The 27,318-nt window shown below is 41.2% G+C and overlaps 1 protein-coding gene across 2 annotated transcripts; it reads left to right on the top strand.

Moving 5' to 3' along the window:
- Positions 1-17,913: 17,913 nt before the first annotated feature.
- FITM2 (fat storage inducing transmembrane protein 2) lies at positions 17,914-25,930 on the top strand. Of its 2 annotated transcripts, none has more exons than XM_075277076.1 (3): positions 17,914-17,988; positions 20,239-20,566; positions 21,312-25,930. In XM_075277076.1, the coding sequence occupies exons 2-3, from the start codon at positions 20,394-20,396 to the stop codon at positions 21,919-21,921; spliced, it is 783 nt and encodes a 260-aa protein (XP_075133177.1). In that variant the 5' UTR covers positions 17,914-17,988; positions 20,239-20,393; the 3' UTR covers positions 21,922-25,930. The 2 variants fall into 2 exon arrangements, with proteins under 2 accessions (XP_075133177.1, XP_075133176.1); XM_075277075.1 differs by having other exon boundaries at positions 17,961-17,988; positions 20,375-20,566.
- Positions 25,931-27,318: the final 1,388 nt, after the last annotated feature.

The raw sequence follows: 27,318 nt of genomic DNA on the forward strand, positions 1-27,318 counted from the left end.
AGATCCCTCTAGCTTCTCCTTGCTGAGTACGTCCTATGCAACCTTCATAATTAGTAAACTTAAAAACATCTTCACTTGGGAGTATGGGAGTATACAACTGGTTTGGGCACTACCAAATGTTAAGTTTTTACTGGTATTTGGCAGTATCTTACCTGCGAGGTCCACAATCCGTGACCTTGCAGTGTTAGAGCCTTTGCCATGGCTGCATACGCGAAATCATGCCCAGAGATGCACCCGACAGGGGTCGGATGTTGATTTTGGCATTGGGTCCATGCTGCCCCCTTCCCTCTCATTAGACAAAAGGAGGTGAGGAGACAATAAATAGGAGGGGTAAGTGGCTACTTGAGGGTACAATGCAGGCCAGAAGAAGCGCTGTATAGCATGAAATGACCTTTACCTTTGCATTTCTTTAAAATTTTTGCAAACCTTTCAAGACTCCTTCAAATCAAGAACACTTCACAGGCATCAATGACTTTTCAATACAAAGTATCAAGAGAAGCTTATTTTGGAAGTGTTAATTGATGTATCATCCAAAGGAAGTTAGACCCTTTTTTTGGTACTATGCCTAATGGAGAAAGTCAAAAAAACAAAAGGGTTTTCAATTCTACCCTCACAAAATTTCAGACATAACTTAGCCCTAACTACATCCAAATGAACCTGAACCGATTTCATATTCTCCACCCATAAACACCCCTAAGTATCATAACTAGGAACATAAAATCCTGACTGAAAACCAGTTTTAATTAGTATTGTCTTCAGTTTCTCTGGAAATATTTCTAAGAACGGTAATATTTTTTCCAGCTTCCCTGGCGTCCAAGCTATTTGATAAAAATTCCTTGGCAGGTGGCTGCTCCAGATTCGGCTGACTGGCTTTTTTAAAAACATCTGGACATGGCATGGCTCCTCCACAAAAGGAGCATTTGTGACTATAACCACAGTTGGCCATCCATTCATATTGCCCTTAGTTAAAGGCAAAACACAAACCTTTCCTCAAACTAGATGAAACGACATTTGCAGCTTGTTTATTACTAGGATTGCTCCTCTTTGACAGCAGAAGGCACAACCACATCTCATCATACAAGAACCAAGCCATGCCTCCAAAACTCTTATAAGCGTCGAGACTTATATCAACACATTTGCCGCAAATGCAGAATACATACAAAAAGCTTAGAGCCAGTTAGTAAATGTTTAAGGTATAATCCTTTTTACGTTCTTCCTCTTTGTCTTCCGCTTTTTGTCAGATTGTGTCAGATGTACAACTGGGGTTCGGTAAGGGCCAGCACTGGGGGGGAGCAAACTGGGCAAATGCCCCGGGCCCCCATTTCCTAAGGGGCCCCAGGATCCACAGCACTAGGCAATTGGTCTGGTGACCTGGATCGGGGCAGCCCTAATAACAAAGGTAGCAGCGTGCTATACACACTGATACTATTGCCATCTATGCCAGAGTAACGAGTTAAGTCCCTGCTCTGATATAAATGAGTATGTAGAAGACAGGAAAAAACAATAAAAAACAGTACCGCGCAGCACCTAGCGCATTATCCTTTGTAAGTAGTTCCACACAAAACAAAGGAGCTAGTAGAATAATCACCTTTTAGGTGAAGGTAAAAATACACCTTATGATAACAGGGATATACAGCAGCAGGGATCGACGTGCTGGCACGTCACAAAGTCAAGTAATAAGGACCATCCAATCCACAGTATATAAGTATGGAAAGAAAAATATCAGATCCGCGCTTACCCTCACACCAGTATTTTATTCAGCCTTAAAAGTACACAACGCGTTTCGGAATAAGAACCATCCTTTTCTCAAGTGTCCGTTCCGTTGCAGTCAGGCAATGTTGCAGTCAGGCAATGTAGAAGACAGGACGCGATGATGCCATTGCATCACACCCTGTGTTCTGGACCTGCGCTGGATTCTACAAGCAAGAAAAGGCTTCATCATCAGGACTCGGCAGGGAAACGTGGATAGGTGATTAAAAGCTTTATTATTTTATGAGAAATGAAAGGTCATTATTACTTACTGGATTTACTATTAATAGCTCCTCTTTATAAATCCCACATTAAATTATAGTCTTTCCTTATAAATAGCTCCTATATATATATATATATATATATATATATATATATATATATATATATTTTAAATAATTATTTATTCTTATTTAAATAATTATTTATTCTTTCTTTACAGACTGAACCCATTAAACCGAGTGATGGCGTACAGACTTGCCTTTGAAGAAAGGAAATTTATTCTAAAATGCTACTGGAAGTATGAAAACGCAGTAGAAGTGCAAAGACAATTTAGGAGGGAGTTTAACAAAGAACCACCTACACGAGTTACCATCACTCGAATTAGAGATAAGTTTGAAGGTGATGGAAATGTTCAGGACGTCCATAAGAAGCGTTCTGGAAGACCATGTACCTCGACAAGCCCCATAAAAGAAGAAAGATTACTGGAAACGTTTCAACGAAGTCCAAGAAAGTCTTTGCAGCAAGCTAGTCGTGAGGTAGGGATTTCAAAATCATCAGTCCATCGCATCATGAAACGTTATCAGTGGAGAAGTTACATTCCAAGATTAGTCCATGCTCTTAATGACGATGATCCAGACCGAAGAGTACAATATTGCGAGTGGTACTTGGAACGATGTAACGAAGATGCACACTTTCCCACAAAGATTGTGTGGAGTGATGAGGCCACATTCAAATTAAATGGTTCGATTAACAGACACAATTACACCTACTGGGGACCTGAGAATAACACATGGTAGTGTGGAGGTGCCCCATCTTTCTTCTTTTATGGGGCTTGTCGAGTTACGTGGTCTTCAGGGGTATATATTATAGTATCTATTATTCATAAAGCTAGGGGAACTGCTACTCCCCCTAACCAATTAATAATCGTTCTCCCAGCTTTATTATTAATAGTTACTCCTTATGAATAGCTCCCAATTGAAAAATATAAATATTTTTAAGGGAAATCTATTGTTAATAAAGTTAGGAGAACTATTATCTCCCCCCCCCTATTATTAGTAATAGTTCCCTCTTATAAATAGCCCCTGCAAAAAAAAAAAAAAAAAAAAAAATTATATATATAATTAAATAAATAAATAAATAAATATATATATATATATATATATATATATATATATATATATATATATATATATTTATAAGAAGGAACTATTATTACCGGTAATAAGGGGGCTATTTATAAGGAGGATCTATTATTAATAAGTCTAGGGGAACTAGTATATAGGGGGGAGTTATAAGAAGGAACTATTAATAATAAGGCCAGTTGGGGAGCTACTATTAATAAGGAGGGCTATAAATATATATCAAACCCAAAGCAATCTCAATACTAGATAAAAAACAAAGATACCTGCAAAAAACTCAAAGCACCAACTAAGTATCAATGTATAAATAACACAAAAAAATTCTGAAGAAGCAGGGGCGAAACGGTCCGTCGGGGCTCAGAGTGGAGGTCGCAGCTGGTGAGCAGTGGTTTATATATATGCTTCACATTTTGTCCTATGTAGGTTGGCTTATGTAATATTGGCATGTGTGTGTAACTTTACATTGGTTCTGTTACCTGATATGCTTTTACTATATAGTGGTGATGGGGGTATGATCTTTGCAATGCTACAGATATTTTTCAATTAAGTGCCCTAATCTTGTGATATTGTGGGCAATAGGAGCCTATTTACATTTATATATACAAAATACTGGGCCTCTCTATACACACCTTTATTGTGGCTGTTCTCATCCCCTACACCACTAGCAGATTATACACCTGCTGGAGCTGCTCAGTCCAGTGTGACCTCCACTCTTGTTGTGTGTTTTTAAATGTTTTTATGTGTTTGTTTTCCTGATACCAATATTTTTTACAATTAAAAACATTTTTGTAACAATAAATTTAGATTTAAAATCAAAAGAATTTTTTTGTGTTATTTATACATTGATACTTAGTTGGTGCTATAAATATATATGTTTGGAGGAACTATTATTAATAAGGCCAGTGGGATATTATTATTAATAAGAGGGACATACTAGTAAGTCTGAAGGAACTATTATTGTATAATAGTACTTGTCTGTACAGCGGTAATAATTCTCCCCAGTATAGCGGTACACCCGTAGTGGTGCACACATGGTGGCTTCACAACTATATATATGTTTACATTTTTTTCCCTAATCTTTTAAGACTATATCAATGCTGCTGGAAGTGCAGCCCTGACTTCTGAAATGACTAAATATGACGGTGTGGTTGGTATGTCAGGATTTGGGGCCCCGCTCTTAATTTTGTCCAGGGCCCCATTTGGTCTAAATCTGGCCCTGAGGAAGGTACTATCCTAGCAAACACATTAAAAAGTCATTTATTACAGGCACAATATTGACAATACTTGACACACTGACAAGAAGATTCTAACCCTCTGTTTTTTTTTGTTTTTTTTTATCCTATCAGTATGTCTTTTGTAGAATGGGAGGAAATCCACACAAACACAGAGAGAACGTACAAACTCCTTGCAGATGTTGTTCCTGGCGAGATTCGAACCCAGGACTCCACTAACCGCTGAGCCACTGTGTTGCCCTATCCCGCTGTCTGTTCTTGTTCCACTTCACTGGTGCTGCCAACTTTATACCCGACTGAAATCTTCTGACACTGGCCTGCTGGCTGTACCTTGGCACCTACTTATGCTCCCAAAATCCACTGACCTCTGTGCGGTCATCCCTCTTCACATTGGTGCAGCTGTGATGCCTCTCCATTGTTTTTTGATCCTCCTCTGCTCTGTCACCTGCACTACATCCTCTTCATGCCCATTGGTGGAGAATAGGACCTTACTTTCTCTCCTCAGCCAGCCCTCCACCTCTGAAGAACTTACTGACTTCAGAAAAATGTGGTATAGGAAGATGCTCAGAGAATGAAGCAAACAAGAGAATGGGACCCAAAACATAAGAGGGAGCCTCAGACATGGATGAAGCTGCTTCTGTTGTATGAAGAGCCGTTGAGTTTGATATTGAAGGGGTGGCCAGGCAGGAATGAAGCTAGTATTCACCCCTTCACTTTCAGCACCTTCAGAATGATTTGTTTTAATAGTTCTTCCATTCCTAACTATGGCCAGAGACTCCTGAGGTGAAGAATGGATGAATGGCTTGCTGCTCTTCGATGGTGTGAGACAGTAAGACACTTGTGAGGTAAATCACAGCTTTGTTTATAATACAGTTTCCCGCCATAAACTTGAATTGACCAATCAGGATCATCTCCTCAACTCAGCTGTCTCGAGGCAGATTACCACTCAGCTCGAGCATTGTCAATCATAACATACCACCAACCAGTATCAACAAATACTTATTGACACTTAGAGGTCTAGTGCCCATAATTCTATGTTCCCCCATTGTTAAATGACCATAGGGGGTTTAATCTAACTCCATCAAGATCTTTTCCTCCATCACCTCCATCATCTCTTTCACTACTGACAATAAGATAAGAGATACAGTCCTATGAAAAAGTTTGGGCACCCCTATTAATCTTAATCATTTTTAGCTCAAAATATTTTGGTGTTTGCAGTAGCCATTTCAGTTTGATATATCTAATAACTGATGGACACAGTAATATTTCAGGATTGAAATGAGGTTTATTGTACTAACAGAAAATGTGCAATATGCATTAAACCAAAATTTGACTGGTGCAAAAGTATGGGCACCTCAACAGAAAAGTGACATTAATATTTAGTAGATCCTCCTTTTGCAAAGATAACAGCCTCTAGTCGCTTCCTGTAGCTTTTAATCAGTTCCTGGATCCTGGATGAAGGTATTTTGGACCATTCCTCTTTACAAAACAATTCAAGTACAGTTAAGTTTGATGGTCGCCGAGCATGGACAGCCCGCTTCAAATCATCCCACAGATGTTCAATGATATTCAGGTCTGGGGACTGGGATGGCCATTCCAGAACATTGTAATAGTTCCTCTGCATGAATGCCTGAGTCGATTTGGAGCGGTGTTTTGGATCATTGTCTTGCTGAAATATCCATCCCCGGCGTAACTTCAACTTCGTCACTGATTCTTGAACATTATTCTCAAGAATCTGCTGATACTGAGTGGAATCCATGCGACCCTCAACTTTAACAACATTCCCGGTGCCGGCATTGCCCACACAGCCCCAAAGCATGATGGAACCTCCACCAAACTTTACAGTGGGTAGCAAGTGTTTTTCTTGGAATGCTGCTTTTTTTGGACGCCATGCATAACGCCTTTTTGTATGACCAAACAACTCAATCTTTGTTTTATCAGTCCACACGACCTTCTTCCAAAATGAAGCTGGCTTGTCCAAATGTGCTTTTGCATACCTCAGGCGACTCTGTTTGTGTCGTGCTTGCAGAAACGGCTTCTTTCTCATCACTGTCCCATACAGCTTCTCCTTGTGCAAAGTGCGCTGTATTGTTGACCGATGCACAGTGACACCATCTGCAGCAAGATGATGCTGCAGCTCTTTGGAGGTGGTCTGTGGATTGTCCTTGACTGTTCTCACCATTCTTCTTCTCAGCCTTTCTGATATTTTTCTTGGCCTGCCACTTCTGGGCTTAACAAGAACTTTCCCTGTGGTCTTCCATTTCCTTACTATGTTCCTCACAGTGGAAACTGACAGGTTAAATCTCTGAGACAACTTTTTGTATCCTTCCCCTGAACAACTATGTTGAACAGTCTTTTGTTTTCAGATAATTTGAGAGCCGGCTGTCCATGCTCGGCGACCATCAAACTTAACTGAACTTGAATTGTTTTGTAAAGAGGAATGGTCCAAAATCCCTTCATCCAGGATCCAGGAACTAAATCACTGTAGGAGTAAATAAAATATAACTTTTAATAATCTTTCTTAAAAATGGCCTCGATTTATTTAATGTTTTTTAAATATTTTATTTAAAAAAAAAAAAAAAACTGTACTATGACCTCATTGATAAAGGGTAACCAATAATTATTAAGTCAATCCCTGTCTGGTACAGCCATTAACAGTTTCATTCCCTGATAGTGTGCCAGGAGCTAATCTGGTATGCCCCAGTACACTTATAGATCCCTGGAACTCTAGATGAAATCAGGTGCGAGGAAATCTAGATACAAATCCCTAGTGGTTCCACATAGGCTGTGAGTAAGGCCAGAGGGAGGTCCTGGAGGAGAAAGCTCTGTGAGCAGTCTCTGTTACTGACAAATTAACCCCCGTATATGATAATGACAGCAGGAGCTATATTGAAATGGAGGATATTCAATACAGTACAGTCTCACGTTCTCACAAGCCGTATTCCACTCAACTACACCTCACACAATGCCCTACTGATCTCAAGTATGCTCCAATTGCCTATGTTAACATTGTTGCCACTTAGGGTATAGTTACATTAGCCCTATTAGTCTCTATTCATGGGCTACGTATCCTAACTAGATAAATACAATATATGGTCCCTGATGTATCCACCACCTATTGTATAAGTTTTCCCTCACACTTCCCTCAACGCGTTTCGCTAGGGGTCTAGCCTAGCTCATCAGGAGGATGATAATGCAGGAGATGATAATATTTGCAGTTAAAACTGCATTTCCCGCGCCCTTGATGGTAGGACACAGTATCAATATGATACTATATATTGATACTGTGTCCTACCATCAAGGGCGCGGGAAATGCAGTTTTAACTGCAAATATTATCATCTCCTGCATTATCATCCTCCTGATGAGCTAGGCTAGACCCCTAGCGAAACGCGTTGAGGGAAGTGTGAGGGAAAACTTATACAATAGGTGGTGGATACATCAGGGACCATATATTGTATTTATCTAGTTAGGATACGTAGCCCATGAATAGAGACTAATAGGGCTAATGTAACTATACCCTAAGTGGCAACAATGTTAACATAGGCAATTGGAGCATACTTGAGATCAGTAGGGCATTGTGTGAGGTGTAGTTGAGTGGAATACGGCTTGTGAGAACGTGAGACTGTACTGTATTGAATATCCTCCGTTTCAATATAGCTCCTGCTGTCATTATCATATACGGGGGTTAATTTGTCAGTAACAGAGACTGCTCACAGAGCTTTCTCCTCCAGGACCTCCCTCTGGCCTTACTCACAGCCTATGTGGAACCACTAGGGATTTGTATCTAGATTTCCTCGCACCTGATTTCATCTAGAGTTCCAGGGATCTATAAGTGTACTGGGGCATACCAGATTAGCTCCTGGCACACTATCAGGGAATGAAACTGTTAATGGCTGTACCAGACAGGGATTGACTTAATAATTATTGGTTACCCTTTATCAATGAGGTCATAGTACAGTTTTTTTTTTTTTTTAAATAAAATATTTAAAAAACATTAAATAAATCGAGGCCATTTTTAAGAAAGATTATTAAAAGTTATATTTTATTTACTCCTACAGTGATTTAGTCTTTATGTGAGTAACTACCCGTCAGTGATAAAGGATCCAGGAACTGATTAAAAGCTACAGGAAGCGACTAGAGGCTGTTATCTTTACAAAAGGAGGATCTAAATATTACTGTCACTTTTCTGTTGAGGTGCCCATACTTCTGTACCGATCAAATTTTGGTTTAATGCATATTGCACATTTTCTGTTAGTACAATAAACCTCATTTCAATCCTGAAATATTACTGTGTCCATCAGTTATTAGATATATCAAACTGAAATGGCTGTTGCAAACACCAAAATATTTAGAACTAAAAATGATTAAGATTAATAGGGGTGCCCAAACTTTTTCGTAGGACTGTAAGATCAGATAATCCTTTAATAGTCCTGCAGTGGGGAAATTTCAGCAGATAGATGATGATGCCATAACTTATCAATTCCTACGCCTCCCTGTTAGAGATGAGCGAGTACTGTTCAGATCAGCCGATCCGAACAGCACGCTCCATAGAAATGAATGGATGCACCTGGTACTTCCGCTTGGACATAGCCGGCGCGCTTAACCCCCCGCGTGTCGGCGTCCATTCATTTCTATGCGAGGGTGCTGTTCGGATCGGCTGATCCGAACAGTACTCGCTCATCTCTACTCCCTGTACAGAGCATGTCTAGAACACACTCTGAATTGAAAGAAGATAATGGCCCACAACACTATAGTAGTTATGCAGGTCAGTACTCTTATTAAATAAATTTCCACCAGAAGTATAACATCCTTTTACAGCAGAAACAGGGAAATATCACATTTCATATCACCTGATCCCATATAGAGGGAAAGACTATGCAGATCACAGTACAACATGAGACCTTCCTCAGGTACAATCTGTTATCTGGGCATAGAGAAGCTTGGATGGCATACAGCAGTGACGTGTCGAATGGATAAGGGATGGTGGTGGCAAGAGCGGTACCAAGATGGCAGCCCACAATCATGTACAGAAAATGGAATAAAACAATTTACAAACAGATTAGCAAAAAATGATACATTTTATTTTGTTTTAATAAATAAAAAAAATGGTGATGCATTCTCTTTAAATGAGCTTTCATGACCCTGAGAAGAATCATGGCCCCCTTTGCTAGTCAAAACATAGTGTATTAATTTAGCCTAGAGTGTTTCTTTATATCATTCCTTTACAAAAACTGCAATCAGTACACATGAATAAACTCACTAGACACCAAGGCAAACAAAACTGAGAACAGACAACACCAAGATAAGCTGCTGAATCACCAAAATAAAGCTAAAATCGGTCATCAAGGGGAATAGTAGAGCAATGTCAGTGAGAAGAAGTCAGCATTGTAATTTGCCATTGGTAGATTAACCCATCACAGTGAGAGCAAAATGTGCATGGATTTACATACGGCATTCATAATACAGCATCATAATCCATACCAGTTCAAGGGTGAAGTCAAATATGTAGTTGGAGAGGTTTGATAGGGTTATTCACTAAAGTCTCATTTGCCTGCTTCCCTGGGGTATCCCTCAGACTCAGTCCAAGTGAACTACCAGCTTGTCCTGGTGCCATGCAGAATTCCATTCTGGATCTATGGGAGTCTCTCTGCGTAAGGATGAGTCTATTGTCTCTCCTTGTGGTGACCCTCTTCACTCACAATAGACACTAACATTGTGTGGGTCTGTGTTAAGCTACCCCAATGTGGAGCAGTAACACCTAAAGAGTCGTCTGGTCTCATCTTTGGGAAAGGGGATGATTTTATCAGAGGGCAACACCTCTTAAAGTGTTCCAAAACATTTTTGCCCCTCACACCGCCTGTATGAACTGCGAAGTCTGCATAACTTTATGTTCACATGGAGGAAAATGAAGAGGAAATTCCTCTTCATTTTCTGCCGCCAGCATTTTTGTGCGGACTAGAGGTGACAGGATGCTGATGCAGTGCATCAGCATTTCTTTGCAGCATCCTGCTCCTGATTAGGCCCAGACGAATGGGCCTAATCAAGAGGTTGTCTTGAGCCACGGAACCCACGGCTGAATCAGCCTCGGAATCCATGGCAAGATCGAGCAGGATGTTTCTTTTTTCCGCATCCTGTTGCGATCCCTGCCTCCCATTGAAAACAAAGGGAGGTGGATTCCGGAAGGAATCTGCTCTGGATTTGGGGGCGGAATCTGCCCCCAAAACCGCGGCAAATTTCTCCGAGTGAAGTGACCCTAACTTCCTTTTCAGTCCCTGAAAGCCTGCCTTCTCTATTACAGTGAACTGTGCCAATGTAACATTTTGAGGGACCTCATGGATCACGATAATCCCTGCCTGAGCTGGAGTAAAGTGCCAATTTGGTATACAGATGAATGTCGTAACATCCAACTTCCAGACGCTCCAGTTGTAAGCCACGTTTGAAGAAGAAGCAGAAGAAGAGAGAAACAAAATGAAGTCCTTCTTGCAGCTGCCTATGTTGGTTCCAAGCGTTTACTTCCTGCTACCTTTTGGCTGTCTCAGCTATCCTAGTAAGCCTTTCAGTATATCATCAACAGGTGTTCTTTCTCCCTGTTGAAGCTCCAGACTTTAGTGACTAACTTACTAACTGGCTGACATCCCACACCTGGATATATAAACAAAACACCTGGCCTCCCTCACCTTGACCTCCCTAGATTGGCAAAATTTGAGTGGTCTGGATGGGCAATTACGGCAGTATTTCATCTGAACTGACCAACCTTGTGTAGTCTTCTTCTTCCTGCATCTCTTCTCTTCAGCCAGTTGTCCTCTTTGGGATTGACCTGATGAGTTCTTGCCGTAACCTCGGTTTGTTATGCTCCTATCTGGTTCAGATGATTCTATTTTGTTACGCTCCTATCTGGTTTTGCCCTGCTGTCCTCTTCTCATATATCTTGATGGGTGTAGTCGTCCAGGGCCTCAGCTGCCCTCCATTCTCTGCCTTTCTTATTCTGAGAGCCTAGTATCTGTCATGTATTTAGTCCCATGATCATACAATATGAGTACCCTACCATCCTGCTGTGCCACTGCGGAATGAAACGCTGACTTGTGACCTTCTGGTTGTCTCTGTCCAGGTCTCTTGCAGCTTGTGGTGTTGTCAAAAGTATACTTGTTCTAGCCCTCCTTAGGGTATGTGTACTGCACATCCTTAGGTCCAGTCCCACTAAGGTGTTTAGTTTCTGTAGACCTCGGGCTTCCAGTCCTGTTCCTGACTCCTGGATCAGTGGTTGCTCCTCAGTTGTTCCCAGTTCAAATGCCGCTGACCCATTCCCCACATCATGGGTTGGCGGTAGCTCTCTGAATGTCCCCTGTTGGTCTCCTGCTGGTCCAAGACAGTTCTAACATAAGGTTTCATAAGGGATGTCTACTAGGGAGCTTCTTCCGATTTAAAGGTTTACTACTTACTTAAATGATGAGATTCTCCTATTTCATTTCACACCAAAAGCAAGTTTCTATAATTTTTAGTGCCATGATATATCCGTTTGAAATTACCCTCCCTTGCTCACATTTTCCCTTCACACAGCCTCATATTCTGTACACAATGAAAAAAATGAGAAACAAGGGAAAGAGTCAAAAAATGCAGGATTTCACAGAAAGGAACCACAATTTGTTAATAAGGAATATTACAAAATTTATTGCTGCCAGAAAATTAAAAGTTGTCTGAAAATTTAGTTACACTTTAATAGTTCCTGACTTTGACTTCAAAATAAAATGATCCATTATTTTTAATTATATTGTACAATTAATATTGTATAATTATTTAGATGCATTGTTTAGTAGTCAGTGGTTTGGACTACCGACTCTTCAGCCCTGCTCCAACAGCAGAACGTTGCCTACATTTGTGCTTACGACTTATTCATAGCGTCTGATGGTTTGCAATATCTGATAACCCCGTCCCAGGGCAGTCCATTGGATGCAGTAATATCAGACTTTTAATGTCTTACAACCCTTTACACTGGACAAGTTTTATTCTAGGTCCAGCATTTCTGGAGCAGGGAGCTGCGGTCTCAGTGACGGCCTCTTTGTATTTATTTAATTTACAGTACATGGTGCATGTAGTTGTTTAGCTTGGAGAACACTCATATACATACATGTAGTAAAGCCTGCAATACATTTTTCTGGAAACATGATTTTTGTTGGGTTTATGGCTTCTTGGAAAAGTGTCAGCATTTTCTTCTTTATTACAAGCAGCTTTTATTGTTACTTATTATTCCACATTTGGAGAAGCTCAAGTGTATTTGGTTAGGGGCGTTAGACCGGCTCTGGCAACCTTTCCTACCAATGGTTAATGGGCTGAGAAAAAATTCTTGAAAATTCTGCAGTAGAAATTTATACTGCCATATGCCAAATTATTATTGCTTCCTGCGTATAATAATTTGCTCAATATGTTGGGACTGCTAAGCCTTGGAACACTTTGCCACGGGAAAGAATGATTTGCTTGTCTCTGCCCGAATGATTCCATCTCTGTGTTTTTGTTTTTTCATTTTTAGCATTATCTATTATTAAAAAAAAAAATAATTAGGCACCACACAGTCAAAATCCGTAAAATTCATAGAATCCAGTATTTTTTCTTCTTTTAATCTTGTTACTTAAATGTATAGTGACATCTAGAGGTCTTGTAGAAAATGACATCTTCTTCTTGGCACAGTGATCCTGTTCATGGGCTCAAGCTAGGGCTGCTCAGCATCTTTGGCCGCTACTCCAGTCCTGTGATCAAAGATTGCCATGTAGCCTTGTGACTACTTCAATAATCTACATCAGTGGAGTTACATTGCAACTATGGGGGTATAGCAGTACTTGATTGTTGATCTACTAGAAGATGCAACAACACAGTGATCTGCAGAACATGGTCATGTAACCATGCAGCCTAAGGGTGCTTTCACAAAGCCCACAGAAGAGGTATTTGTGTCTTACTTAAAGAGGACCTTTCATCAGATCGGGCACATGCAGTTTTATATACTGCTGGAAAGCTGACAGGCTGTTCAGCGCACTATCGGCTTTCCCGATCTGTGCCCGGTGTAAAGCGCTATCGGTCCCGGTACCGTAGGGCTTTACAGTCAGAAGGGAGTTTCTGACACTTAGCCAGGGGCGCCCTTCTGCCCAGCAGTGCCTATCGCGCTGTACTGTGGAGCGGGGAGGAACGCCCCCTCCCTCTGCTCACACAGCTCGTCCATAGACGAGTATTATCAGGAGAGGGAGGGGGGAGTTCCTCCTCGCTCCACAGTACAGCGCGATAGGCGCTGCTGGGCAGAAGGGCGTCCCTGGCTAAGTGTCAGAAACGCCCTTCTGACACTAAAGCGCTACGGTCCCGGGACCGATAGCGCTTTACACCGGGCACAGATCGGGAAAGCCGATAGTGCGCTGAATTCAGCGTACTGTAAGCTTTCCAGCAGTATATAAAACTGCATGTGCCCGATCTGATGAAAGGTCCTCTTTAAATAGTGCCAATGTATCCCGCAGTGCTTCACAGATGTCATCACTCATTATCCCCTATGGAGGTTCACAATCTAAATTCCCTATCAGTATGTGTTTGGAGTGTGGAAGGAAACCGGAATACCCCGAGAAAGCTCACAAGAACTCAGGGAGAACATACAAATGCAGATGTTGTCAGGACAACAATACTAACTGCATAAAAACAGTTTTTATGCTGTAAAAACTGCAACCTCTTTGAATTTAAATTTATTAATTTGGTCAGGGAAGGTGAAAAAACTAAAAGAAAACTATACTCACCTGTCCCTGGTGCGCCGACAGCTCCCCGTCCGGTCCTGCATCTCTGTTGTTATCTTCCTACGGAAGTATCCATCCCACATGACAGCCGAGGGCAATCAGATTGGCTTCAAGAACGGAAACAGAGACGTCACTACCTGTAACGTCTCCAGTTCCTTTCCTCAGGCTGAGATGGGAGAATCTCTGAAGATTTGTTTAGTTTCAGGTTCAGGTGTCTTTGGTCGCCAACTTCTTTTGAGTTTAACAAGTTTGGGACAAACCACATCACACCTCAGGGCTCCTATGAACTATTTTCACCTTTTCTAAGGCAAACACAGACAAATTTAAGTCAAAGTGAAAATTACATATATGTCCATGGTAAAATAGATGGTAAGCAGTGAAAACAAACTTAAGTTTAACCATACAATGCACTGAAACTTGCGTTTACGCATTTTCTTTTTCAGAATTGAGTGCTCTGTATGATGCAGTGAGAAGTAACACAAACCCTTCCCTATCTCCAACATTACTGTAAAGCCTAATGTTCCAGGCTTACAGCACATTATATAGTGTATGTGACATCAGCACTGTAAAGAGTCTACCTACCATTGTTTTTTGGGTCAGAGGCCTTCAGCTGTCATGTGAAGCTGAAACATCACAAGAAGAAGTCTCATAGTATTTTCTGATTAACACATGGCTGGGGTCGTTTTTGTTCAACACGAATCAGCATTTGCTCGACTTCATCTGTAATGTCCCGGTACTGCTCGTCCCATTCCCTTTAATAGTCCTTGCAGACCGAGATGGTATGGACATTTGCATATAAGGTAAAGAGTTTCCTCCCCCTTCATTCCTTCTATATATTACCAGAGCCAGCACACAGGGGGTCTATTAATGCGCCATCTTGTGGATGTTTTTGTGAACTACACCTGCCTATACTTGCCATTGTAATTTGAGTTGCCAATGTGAAGGTGTGTCCATTATGATCAGGTGACCTTCAGGACCAATCAAGCTCCCTTGACTGGCCTGGAGGAGGAGGAGTTACAGCCCCCTCTAGGGGGGTTGGGGACCTTTTGTCGGGGTCTTTTTGTGTGGAGCCATCGAACACATGGGAAGCTGAAAATGGCAGTCAAGTCTCAGAGCACTCCAAACAGAGATGGTTTTTCCTCTGTACTCAAGATTCTCCTCAGAGAGCGTTTTCCTCTGAAACTCCAAGCCTACAAGCACTAAAGTTTACGGACCTGTTTTATCCACACATCTGGGACTTCTACACGTATCTCTCTATATAAGTAAGTCTTTGGGACAAATCTATATTTAAGAAGCCCTTAGCTAGTCTGGCAGAATTCGAGGGTCTCCCGCTGCTGGCACTTCTAGTTGCTCTCCTACATACGTGTACCCAGTTTGTTGAGGACTAACCCCCTGGATACAGGCCATCTTTACAAGTATATACAAGTTTAACTACCCAAGCAACTATTAATTAAACTATCCAAAGCATTCCTGCTCCAAGCTCTATCACCTGCTTAATTGGACACTACCTACAAAGATCGCTGTATTGTATGTGAAGAATTACTCCATATGTACATTTGTATTACTTTGTCCTGCTAGTAAAAGAGCAACGACTACCCCCGAGACCTGGTTGTCTGTTGTCATTGTCAGATATCACGTGGGGGTGGGTAGTCGGGGACATCAAAAAGGAGATTTTGTGCACATTTGGGACCCAGGGACCCCCTGAAATCCGGCCACATCTGATATATTACCCGTGATACCAGCCCTGGCCCTCCTGAGTTTACACATCAAAAACTGAATAGTTTGGAATATTCGAGTCAAGGTCGATTCGTGACGAATCAGTTTACCCATCTCTACTCCGCACTTCTTAAAAATAGAAAAATTTCAAAGAAAATATAGATTAGAACAAATGTATTTTCTAATTAAATTAAGAGAAAATTGTGCTAATTTCTGGTGCATATCTACAGCAGTTCATAGCCTATAAAGATTTCATTTTCTGCCTTTGTCTGGGAATCAGAGCTTTCTGCTGCCAGATGTAGAAAGTGAAATGGCACCTCCACCGATTATGCATTGGCCATTATTAGGGTACATGCGCACGTAATAGAGTTTGCAGCTCATTTTCCATATTAAATCCACACTAAAACAACACGCAATCTCATTGAAAATGGTTGGATCCACATTGCAAATCCAAACAAAGAATTGTTATGCAGCAGAATTTAAAATCTGCACTATTTGCCATTTTCTGCAAGAAAACATCTTGTATGTCATTTTTCGTTTTTGACACCTTTGCCTCCCAAGCCATAACTTTTTATTTTTCTGTTTACAAAGCCATATGAGAGTTTAATGTTTGCGGGACAAACTGTTCTTCATAGTGGTACCATTTATTATTCTGTACAATGTACAGAATAATAAATGGTACCACTATGGGAAAAACTAAAGTAAAATGGCATTATACTGTAAGGGGGCATTAAGGAGCATTATAGTGTTTGTTGGGGCATTAAAGAGCAATTCCCCACGCATAGTGTAATGCCCCATTATTGTGAACAGTATAATTTCCCATTACTTTCCTGCATACATAATTTACATTAACAGCAGCTGGGAGGAATATTCACCTCCTGCCCGTTATCAAAATGAAAGTCCCAGGAGGCAGAGGTCCAAACAGCAGGCAACTCCCTGCTCTGGTACAGCAGTGGAGACAGCAATTGCAAGGTTCACTACTAGATGAGGTTGAGGCCGCAGCACCTAGGGCAGAATGGGCACTATCACAAATCAGTATGCGAGATAAACAAAAGCCTATTATTGGCCTCCACACAGAATAATAGGGCAGTATACTGTGTGGGGCCACTAAGAAGCAATATACTGTGTGGGTGGAAATAATGGGACATTACACTATGTGGCAGCACTAAGAAGCGTCATATTGTGTGAGTAGCACTAATGGGGCATTATACTGTGTGGTGGCACTAACATGTAATTATACTGTGTGGGTAGCACTAACATTATACTGTGCGGAGGGCACAAACATAGCATTATATTGTGTAGGGCACTAACTTGACATTATACTGTATGGGGTCCCCTAATGTGGCATTATAGATTGTGTGTGGGCGATAAAGTGGCATTCTACTGTGTGTGTGTGGGCACTAACATGGCATTAGACTATGTGTGTGTGGGGGCGTGCACTATTGGAGCATTACTGCCCCCACCCACAAAGTATAATGCCCCATTAGTGGCTTCCACATGTTTTCTTGGCCTATTGGTGCCCCCTCATAGTAGATTAAAATTTGCTAAAAAAAAAAAAAAAAAAAAAAAAAGGAGCAAAGTAGCTAAATTTGCCACGGCGCCCTAAGCGCTCCGCACACTTTGTCTCTCTTTCAGTTCTTCAAATGTTGGGAGGTATGGGTGTGCTAACTGACCTAATACTGAAATCATCATTTCTGTCTCTGGCCTTCCTATAACACTGCAGCAACATTCCCACTGTCTTGGGGTTATATTTGGCAAACTCCATCATTCCTTATCTTCAGTCATATAGCAGCAGCAATTATTTGTGTCTTTTCTATCCCCTCCACTCTTCATACACTAACATGTAGAAAGTATCTCTGCCTGCAAAGTGGAAGAGAAAACACATTTCTATAATAAGATCATTTTCATATATTAACCTGTGCTGTTCATTTATGAAAAGTTGTGTATAACTAGAGATATGTTTAAAAAAAACAAAAACAAAACAGCAACCAGCCCTACCCAATATGGTGTCTCCCTTGGTCTTCTCCAATATGGCACCATCATTGACCTCTATGTGTTGGCCCTTCTGACAACTTCCTGACATGCGCAGTCATCTGACACAGCAGATTTGTGGACACCGGCTGGCGTCTATGTAAGCCAGCCCTCTCTCTGCACATGTCAGATCGCAGGTATAGTGAGCTTTGACTTTCAACTATGTGTAAACGTCTTGCCATTGTCTATGGCGGTGTAAGAGGCTTCTCGTGTGACTTGTATTAGGAAGCTGTGCACTTACCTCTAGCTGTTATTTATACAGATGTCTCAGTGTGGACACGTCCTCCCCTGCTGACCTCTATAACCTGCTCTCCTGTCATTGCAACTAATGGAGCGTCATGTAATGTGATACAGCCGTGCCGGGCTGACAATGCTCTAGTCCTGTCGTGTACTCAGAGCCCCCTGCTAGAAGAGTCCTCTAGCCTGTATATAGGATAGGCTAGTGTATGTGTGTATATATATAAGTGTGATGTGTGCATATACCATATGTATTCATACACACACACAAAGGTTGTCTGGGCAATAAAATTATTTATAAAATAATGCTCTGTTGTCTTCTTGAGTTGACTTGGGAACCCAAAAAACTGAAACTCCATATGGTTTAAAAGTGGTTACCTATAGACTATATTTTCCTTATTAAATCGGCAGAGAGACGAGTCCTGCATGCAAGGCTTTTCTCTATGTTTATTTCATGTTGGATAAATTATATAAATTTTTGGAATAAAAACAAATGTCACTTTTTAGATCACCATGGGACTTGAACGTGTGGTTATTTGATCCCTAGTACAACACACCACCGTACTGTGCATCAATCATCGCTCTGTTACACCCAATATAACTGCTCAGAGTCCATAGCACAAAACCGACTGTGGCATCTCAAGTGTTAAACTATCTGCGTCAGTGCAAGTTCCAATGCCAAAAGCTGCTGTTAGGAATTGTGTTATAGTCGCTCCTCTGCTCTCGTGAGCCTTCTCCATGTATCCAGCCAGACATTCTGATGTATGCCAAATGTCAGGAAGGGGGTTAAGCAATTGCTCTTTTGCAGTCATAACTTGAAAAACTTTAGACTTTTAGAGGCTTTTTTTTTTTTTTCTTAAAGGGAAAGGAACATTATGTTTTGCATCAGAGGGCTAAGAGCATACCCCTATATATATATATATATATATATATATATATATATATATATACCTGCCTAAGACTGCTGGTATTTGTGAAGTTACTTCATTGTGGAAATTGTTCCCCATGTGACTTTCCGATTTTAGGCTAAGACCCCACGGGCCATATCCACAGCACCAAAGCGCTGTGGGAAGAACTGCTGCGTGAACGCATTGCGGTTCTTTCCACAGCGCTTTTAAGAGAAAGTTCACAGAGTTTTCCTCTGTGGACTTTCTCTTAACATTATATCTACGGGAAAGCCGCCGGCGTTAACATAGATATAATTGACATGCTGCGATTTGCAAAGCCGCAAAGGGCTTTGCAAATCGCAGCGTGTCCACGTTGCGATCTTTTCCGCAGAGTGGGGATGGGATTCGCATGAACTGCACTGTACAACGCCGCAATTTTTACCACAGCGTTTCCGCTGCAGGCAAATCGTGGTGTTTCCGGTCCGTGGGGCCCCAGCCTTACTTGGATTTTCTTTTAAAGGGGTTGCCCCATCACAAGGATCCTATCTATACTGCTTGTTAATGTGGATTTAAGACTTTTCCTAAATACACTGCTTCAGCAGAACTGCTTTGTTTGTCCTCTATCTTACTTTATTCAATTCTTTGTGGCCACAGCCCTGACTTAGCTGCTCATGAGTCAAGTGATGTATCTGCTGCTCTCAGGGGGGAGGGAGGAGGGGCTAAGTGCAGGGAGCGAGCCTGTGTATCTAGCTATTCCTGTGTCTACACCATGTGACCTAGCTCCCTGCTATCAGATACGGGAGAGGAGCTGCTTTCATTTCTTCTGTTCTCCCAGTTATCAGGCTAGCTAATTCAGTTGTGTTCATTATGGCAGAGACAGGCAGTCTCTGTATGTAACACAGAATGGAGTTGCTGCTGCCTGTACTTCATAGTCCAATATGGGTGGGCGGAGCTAAACGGCAGGTTGCATGTGAAACCCCGCCCACCAAATGATGCAAGAAACCAGGAAGAAAGAAGATTTTACAGCAGTAAAGACTGATGAGTATGTGAGGTGGGAATACCCCTTTAAGTTCCTTTTTTGATCAGGGGATTTATTATTATTCTCCATTCACATGTGCTACGGACTGTATATCATTACATGCATGTCGCATCGTGTTTCTGTATATTTGTATCTATGTGCTATATAGCTGTTTCTGATACGTAGGTTTATAAAAGTGATTATATAATATTTTTTTTAATTTATTTATTTTGCATGTCTAACAGGCCGTAAAGAAGATCCAGGTTGGGGGAACCGTTGGCCACTTGTTATTGTTCACTTACTTGATTAAAAAAAAAATTCTTTTTATTGCAACAATTTTTGGAGTGTTGTGGTCGTTTATATCAACGTGTTTTGTGACAGACACCATCCTGGTCCCAGCATGGAGTTTGTAGAAGTTTTGGCTTCAAGGATCCGGAGAAATTTTTTTAATGAGACGTTCCGTAGACACGCTGCGTGGGGTCTAGTGGTTCTCTCTCTTGTCGGCTCACTAGTGAAGGAGCAGTGGCCACTGCCAGACTCTTACCTCAACAACAAGAAGAACGTCCTGAATGTGTGAGTGACCTGGAGTGGGATCCCGCTGGTCAAAGTCTTGTCTTGTGTAATGTGTAGGGCTCCTCCTATTGTCTGTAGCAGGTTCAACAAGTGATGGGCAAGACTGGAGCTGAACCTACTATCCATTTTCTGAAAATGGTACACAGGGCAATGTACATCTTGTTAGTTCAGCTTTGTCAAATAGCAAGTGCAACCTAGCCACAGTTATCACTCACTATAATGCTGTAAACCATAACTCCCTAGCCAGTGCGCCCATAAAATTGTAGTGATGAACCCTTCTATCATGTTGACGGACAGTCTTAGCGCTCCCATGATATTGATGGCCGCAGTTGGTGCTAGACTCCATAGTATTGCCTACCACAATCAGTGGCTCTCATACCATTGACTGCAGTCGATGTCCCCATAACATTGCCAGTCTTATTCAGTGCATAATATTGGGAGCAATAGTCGGTGCCCCATAAGTTTGCCATCCATAGTTAGTGGTTACATAATGATGTTAGCCTGTCAGTACCTTCTATAATGTTGCTATACACAGTCGGAGGCCCCCCCATAATGTTGATAGCCACACTAAGCTCTCCTATAGTAGCGCTCACTATAATATTGTAAGTCACAATTAGCTCCTCAGTGCCCCCATTACATTACTGGTCACAGTTGGCCCCCTATAACTCTGCCATTTTGATTTCTTCTATGACTGATACAATTTCTTAACACTGCTCCATTTTTCTACTTTATTTTTTTATTGTAGGTACTTTGTTAAGGTCTCCTGGGGATGGACATTTCTTTGTCTTTTACCTTTCATCGCCTTGACCAGCTATGTAGCTACTAGGAGCCTGAGTGCAGTTTTCCGCAGGCTGGGCGCCCTACTTGTAGGGACCATGATCTGGTTTACCTGCACAAAGTTCTTCATGGCGATTGAGAACGCCACGGGCACATGTTACAACTCATCAGTGGTGTTGGAGATCAGACCGGAGTATACAGATAAACGCTTGTGTATCACTAACGGAGGCTTCTGGGATGGATTTGACATATCTGGCCACTCGTTTTTATTGCCATACTGCACCCTGATGATTCTAGAAGAAGTCGTTGCTGCTCACTTTGTCCGTTTTGAGAAGTCCTGGCAGAGACATCTTATTAATATCCTGACTTTGTCGCTAGCTTTTTTGGTTCTTGTGTGGATTTTCATGTTTTTTTGTACTGCCATTTACTTTCACGATTTTTCACAAAAACTTCTTGGAACTAGCAGTGGAATTCTGGGGTGGTACGTTACTTACAAACAGTGGTACCTGACACCATATTCCCCTGGACTTCCTCTAAGATCTACTACCAAAGAGGGGAAGCGAGGTTACAGTAAATAATGCCAGCTATAGTTATGTGTGCCAGTTGGAACAAGGAGGTTTTCCCCTTTAAAATAATTTAAAAAAAGTTGGGGTGACTCAGGATTGACAGCAGTATTCCTATCACCATCACCCATCTTTCCTAGACACTCTGAGAAGCAGGCGCTATGCAAGTCTCTAGGAAAGCTGGGTGGGAGATTTTATGGTGGATAAGGTGTCGCTCAAATACCAGATAAGGATGACTAGTGAGAAAATACTCTTTAGCTGCCATTTTGATCACACAGTTTACAGTGGACAGACTGGAAGGTTTTATATCCGTTTTTAGCTGACATGCACAATGGACTACAAGGCACTTAGGCCTCCAGCAGTGTTATAATCTTGTATTCTTCATCTGATATCGGTCTCTCTTATACCCTTACAGCACAGCCAAGGAGGGGCAGAGACAGAATGTCGCCACACACAATGGTTTTACTGTTGTGCAAGGAATTAATTATATATTTATATAATTCTCTTAATACTAGATCACCCCCCCCCCCCTGCAGATATTTGTGCAGTGCAAGTAGTGTTGGACTATAAAGTTACAGTATTTGTACTTGGTATCTGAGAGGAGGGGGGGATTTTTCTCAGACATTAAATATAATTTAATTCAATGTAATTGAAATTGTTATATTACATACCCACCCTTTATGTTCCGCACCATGCCCATGCGACCATGTCACGTGACTACAGCAGCCAATCTCAATTTTATTTTTCACACTTTTTTAGATTCATCAGATTACTTTTTAAGGCTGAGGCTCCACTTTGCAGAAACGTAGCTAGATTTTGCTGCAATTTTTCTTATTTTTATTTTATTTATTTTTTTTCCCCAGCCAAAGCCAGGAATGGACTGAACAGAAGGTACAGGTATAAGTACTTACTATATATTTCCCATTCCTTTTGTAGATATTCTTGGCTTTGTTTCAAAAAAACCGAAGCAAAATTTTGAAAAAAAAAAAATCTGCGTTTCCACAACGTGGAGCCTCAGCCCAAAGATGCATTCACTTCCCTCATGTATATGTCTGTTAGGTATATTCACAAGTACCAATTTTGTGGCTTTATTTTTTTTTTACTGCTGTTATCTTTAACTACTGTTTTTCTTTGCTTTACATCGCATAAGTGACAGCTAAAATAAAAAACACCACAAAAGCGACATGTGAATATACCTTAACAGCAGAATAGAGAAGAAGTGATCATTGTACTATAATGTAGTAACACTAGATAGTTAGAACGCTTTTTTATGATGTATTTGTGTGTGTATTTATATACTTATATGAATTAATTATTTTAATCAGAAAGTCTGATCGTTTGTCATTTAAAATAGTGAGATAGGGAATAAGTTGAATGAAGATTGGTAAAGGTCCAACTACTACTCCATTCAGAACGTGGAACAACTCCCTGCCCTTATTCTTGTAATTGGTGGGGCCCCATTACTATGTAGACAGGGGATAGGTTGCTAACATTGGAGAAACCCTTAAATTTATAGAGCCACTTCCATATACCTCCTTATTCTGATCATGGGAACATAGAGAAATGTCATGCTGATTTTAATGACTTAATAGCCTATCCGTAGCCAGAGAGTACCAAACGCCAATAATGGAGCCCATTATATATAGGAAAACTTAGAAATGACTTCCAGAAATGTTGGTTTTGGCCCTAATAGACTGATGTGGGTTTGTTTATCTGGTGGGTCCAATCATCCAACCAAAAAGAGACCACGTTAAATCTATAGTTCCCAGAATCTCTTATTATGAATAGGAATACATTGCATAAATTCTGCTCAGTAACTAGATCATTAGATTTATGTGAATAATTTAGCACTTATAAGCTAAAATGACTTGTCTCGAATTAGAGGAGAGTCTAGAAACAGCGCTACTCTAGTCCTTGGGCTGGGGATTCTCCAAGTGGGCGGTAACTGACCATAAAAGGTTCCCTCCCACTTGGAAAATCCAAGCTAATTTACACATAGTCTTCCAGAGGCCATATAGGCAGAACAGGTGGACACAGCAAAAATGAAATGATGTATGGGATTTAGCATTTTGTAGATGATGACACATCCTCTTAAAAGTGTGACCGTGTAAATACGTGGCAGTATAAAGTCCTGCAGAATGAGAGCAAGCATTTACATTGACCACTATGATGTCTATATTCCCTAATTCCATAAGGTGCTTGACTATCAGGTGCTACAAGCTCTGTATTCTGTGTGCCTTTTTTTTTTTTTTTTTTTAATTCAAACACTATTTTAGTAAATTTAAATTGGAAAATGGAGACCTTTTCTCTGTCTAGAATGCTACGACCCAAATAAAGTAACTATGGCGTTCAGACTGTTGTAATGCATTTTAGCATCCATATTGCAGCCACAAATCCTGTCCTGACACTGAGTCTAATGCCACAAATTTATAGCACTATTGGGGTATGTTCACATGGAATCCGCCTCAAAATCTGCCTGCAAAAAAGGCTCCCATTCACTTCAATGGGAGCCGCTCGCTCTTTTTCTCCACCAGCTAGCTAGTGGAAAAAAAAGCGACATACCCTATCTAGCTGCGGATTCCGTGGCCGAGTAAGCAGTGGCGTTTGCGGTGCTAGATACACTCCTTGTTGCAGCTAGCCGTGCCAAAAAGCTACACTGCAAAAAAACTGTTCCTCTGTGGGAACTAGCCCTTGATCTGTCAAGCCAGGAATTGTGGCAGAAATACAGGTACTAAAGTTTGATTTTTTTTTTTTTGAGACCAAAGCAGAAGTGGATTTAGCAAAAGGAAGAAGTGTAAGTTTTTCTTTTATACTTTCCATTTTTTAAAGCCACTTTTGGCTTTGGCTCTCAAAAAACACAGTGAAATCTGCAACAAAAAGCGCAGCTTTTCCGCAACGTGTGACCTCATTTTGTCATGCCCAATCCCTTCTGTATTTTCTTTAATGAAAGTTTGTCACCAGAACCCAGCCCCGCAGATAGATAGGTTATGGTCACCTGAATCAAACTATGTTTTCTCCTGTTGGTTCGGTGCTTTCACTGCAACATGCCAAAGGTTTTGAAGCCTCTGCATGTCAATTATTGTTGTGGGTTGAGGCTCAGTTTTCAACCTTTGCAATGCTCTAGGCTTATGTATTGTTAAGCTATTAAAAAGTTTATCCGGTTTCAGGGAAAAAGTAGGTACTTACCCCTGGAAACCCTGGCGCTCAGTCTGCAATGCTTGCTGCTGTTGTTTGTTGGCAGGGCTGCAGCAGTTATATCATATAGAGGGCACAGGACTGCTGCAGCCCATCAGTGGCCTCAGCAGTGAGGGTGGGGTGGGGGTATTCTGGATGTAAGTACCATGTGTTTATTATCACATCCCCTATCTGTGACCACTTTTCTCTGACACTGGATGACCACTTTAATACAGTATATAACAATGACTTTTATGGTAGCTATTACTTTGTACAGACTGACATTGCCGTGGTTTTCTTCGTCCAGTTCAGTAGACAAAGTGCCTCTAGTGACTTAATAAGCTAAACTGTAATATTTAACATAGGCCTATGCTACATGGGGAAATCGTGGCCTCACAATTTTGCTGCTAGTTTTGTCCACAGTATTTTTTTGGGAACACATTAATGAAAGTCGTCCATAGCACCCAGTCAGATTGCTGCTTTTATTTCCAACTGGCCTGTGAAAAATGAGAGCTATAACCTGATTGGTTACATGGGAAAAGCAACCATTCAGCACTCCTTTTGACAACACAGTTTTGATATTGGGAGCAGTGATTGTCAGGGTCACTTTAATTTTTAGGTACAGATAACACACATAGAGTGTGGGCATACCTCCTAGCTGTGCACATGTCTGCATGGCTTTTGCAAACGTGCTGAAGTGGGAACTCTCGGCTGGGTTTACGCAACTGATTTATTTTTTATGCACGGTTTTTAGTTGCAGTAAATTGTAGCACATTAGGGCCCGTTCCCATATTGTAATGGTGCGCTCATTCTGACACGTATACACGTGTCAGATTGAGTGCTTCAAAACAGAATCCGATTGACTTCAATGGGTGCCATCTTACGCACGCTACGCATTGAAATCAATGGGAGGCTTTTTAACCCATTGATTTCAATGTGTAGCACACGTAAGACGGCACTCATTGAAATCAATGGGATCTGTTTTGAAGCGCTCACTCTGACTTGTGTTTACATGTCAGAATGAGCACAGCGTTACATCGTGGGAACGGGCCCTTACTATGTATCTCGCCTGTATGCTAACAGCCAGTACAACAGAGGTTTTCAGTGCAATGGTTGTTTCACCAGCGTACAGGTGGGACACATAGTAATATGAGCTACAAATTACTGCAATTAAAAACCGTGCACAGTTTTCAGCAAAAAAAATGACCAGTGAACCCAGCCAGAAATTACCCACAAGTGGGGATTTAATTGGTGTAGACAAGCGCATAAAACGCCTGTCAGTGAAGGTACGGTTCAGGGTCCATGCACATGACTGTTTTTGTCATCTAAGTGCCTTTTGTGTGTCTATTGTTGGTCATTGTTCTTTTTGTGTGCTTCTCCTATTCAAGTCCATTTTCACTGACTTGAGTTGGCCATTGAAGTCAATTGATATCAGTAAAAAAAATGGGACAACACTGAGATGTACAACCTGTTTTTCACTTATTTATTGGCACGAGAAAAAACAAATCAGTGAAAAGCTTATGCATCGCAGTTAGGCAAAAATGGATTCAAAACTGAATGGTTGTGTATATGGGGCCTGGTCTGTTGACTATGTAGTGTTTGCTTTGTAATATTAAGTGCAGTTAATGCCAAGTGTATGTCAGTGACCTACAGTATTAACCCCTGTAGCCTGGGATTACTCCATACTCTGTACTGCTTATATAATGTGGCTTCTTTTATTTATGGGTTCATTGGTTGCTGAGTTCCGGATATATGCATACACTATACCTTGTTTATCCAAAGCGTGGAACAAATAAATTCTTCATATAAATTCTTTGTGTTCATTTAATGTGAAGCTACACCTTTGACACTATAGTTCTTTTGTCGTCGTAGTACATTTTCAGTGTCCTTGCAGAAAAAGGAAGCCACTATCCGGATGTATATACCCAATGGGCAGTCCGGAAGTGGTTAAAGGGGTTGTCCCGGTAAAAATGGACAACACTTTTAACTTTTAAAATGGCTGGGGGCATTGAAAAAAAGTAAAAAAAATTATACTCGCATGTCCTGGTTCAACTGCTTCTCCTGGGTCTCTTCCAGAGTTCTGCTGATTGGCCTCAGTGGTCACGTGACTACTGAGGCCAATCAACGGCTTCAGCAGGCTTCAGGAAGAGGACCCATGATGTCACAGGAAGTGACATCGTATGCCATTTGCTGTTTGACCTCAGCGGTCACTTGACCCTTGCCTACCCTGGGCTTTCA

Source organism: Leptodactylus fuscus, chromosome 6, assembly GCF_031893055.1.
Source record: "Leptodactylus fuscus isolate aLepFus1 chromosome 6, aLepFus1.hap2, whole genome shotgun sequence".
Lineage (NCBI taxonomy): Eukaryota > Metazoa > Chordata > Amphibia > Anura > Leptodactylidae > Leptodactylus > Leptodactylus fuscus.

Coding starts and splice junctions, on each gene's coding strand:
- FITM2 (XM_075277075.1), top strand. Junction 20,567..21,311: donor AAGAAGAACGTCCTGAATGT/GTGAGTGACCTG, acceptor TTTTTATTGTAG/GTACTTTGTTAAGGTCTCCT.